At 34.6% G+C, this 1,588-nt stretch overlaps 1 protein-coding gene across 1 annotated transcript in view; it reads left to right on the forward strand.

Moving 5' to 3' along the window:
* Window positions 1-1,184: 1,184 nt before the first annotated feature.
* GPRC6A (G protein-coupled receptor, class C, group 6, member A) overlaps window positions 1,185-1,588 on the forward strand; it is a 25,451-nt gene continuing 25,047 nt past the window's right edge. The window contains exon 1 of the mRNA XM_012650125.1: window positions 1,185-1,378. Within this exon, the coding sequence (XP_012505579.1) occupies window positions 1,185-1,378 (194 nt within the window). The remainder of the gene's footprint in view (window positions 1,379-1,588) is intronic.

Below are 1,588 nucleotides of genomic sequence, written 5' to 3' on the forward strand. Positions count from 1 at the left end.
CTGGACAACTGAAGTTAACTGGTTTGCTTCCTAATAGGAAATCCTGCCATTGGTAAAAAAGGTAAAACTTAAGAAAACTTAAGTTTTCTTAAGAAACTTAAGAAACTGTGTGATGAGCTGTGATTTCTCCACTCCTCAGTTGGCATATTCACACATGTCCTTGTAATCTAAGGCTAACTGAGAGAATGAAAAAAAAATACTATTGTACTCTTTTATTTTTTGGAATTCCTTTAAATGTATCTGCTACCCATCACACAAACTGATTATGTTGAATTTGTAGCTGCCTGCCCATGAGATATTTTCTTTTATCAAATATTTTTAAAAGATTGATTTTGAAAACTAAATTTTTCTTAATTGTGCCTAAGTTGTTGAGATTTATCTATCGTCTGTTGAATTCCAAAAGATGCCCATCAAACCTTGTTAGTTCAGACTCGTAAGCATTTAAGAACATGTAAACTTAAATTAGTCCCAAATTTATAAAAACAATATAGCACAAACAATGGTGGAAATGTCAACGATCCCTGAAAAGACCTTTCCTGTTCAAAGCAAAACACTGTATTAGACAAATTTCATCTTGTTTTTAGCTTTGCCCATCACCACAAAAGCTACTTATTTCTAACATGTGTAAACTGGAAGTGACTAATACCTAAATTTAATTGAATTTCATTTTTTAATGGAGCTTTTCAGGAAAAATAAAAGCAGGATCTTTTTTTCTAAACAGTTGATTAAACTATATTGAATTCTTTGTGCCTTGAATGTTATACCTTTGAAAATACAGCAGTCTATTTCTAAAGTGGGGAATCTTTCCCAAACTGCTTCTTCCTGAAGGTTCTACATTCTGCTTCAAAAGAAATGCCAGTGTGACTCAAAGCCCTTGGCATATCACTGGAGTAAAAGAGTCCTATTACAATGAGACCTGTGTTTGTAATTCTATCAGCTTTTACCTAGCATGACAACTGTCACACATCTTCAACACTGGAATTTTAGAGAGTCTGATATATTCTTATTGGTGAAAGAACTGTTTTGACTATCATCAGGTATCTGAATATTGAGTGTTTCTGGCACTTGACACTGTCCTATACCTTACAAGGTGTTTACAGGTGAAATAGGAACCTCGTTATTGGCACTCTGTGAGCTTAATGATTCCTAAGAATTCACACGAACTCGGCAAGTGAGATAGAAATATGGCATTATTGATTATACTGATTACCTGCTTTGTGATTATCCTTGCAACTTCCCACCCTTGCCAGACCCCTGATGACTTTGTGGCTGCCACTTCTCCAGGACATATCATAATTGGAGGTTTGTTTGCCATTCATGAAAAAATGTTGTCCTCAGAAGACTATCCCAGGCGACCACAAATCCAGAAGTGTGTTGGGTGAGTAAAGCCTCAAAAAACACATTTAGATTTCAAGATTACGCCATGAGACTAGGACATGTGAACTGTATACTTGTATTAACATCTGAATTATTTTAATAAAATTTAAACTCATATATATTTAAGTTGCATAAGGTTAATCTTGCAATCCCACCTTAAAAGAGAGATATATCAGCCCTATATGCATAATCAAATAACTTCCATGTGCAG

This window comes from Propithecus coquereli, unplaced genomic scaffold, assembly GCF_000956105.1.
Source record: "Propithecus coquereli isolate 6110/MARCELLA unplaced genomic scaffold, Pcoq_1.0 Scaffold313, whole genome shotgun sequence".
Taxonomy (NCBI): Eukaryota; Metazoa; Chordata; class Mammalia; order Primates; family Indriidae; genus Propithecus; species Propithecus coquereli.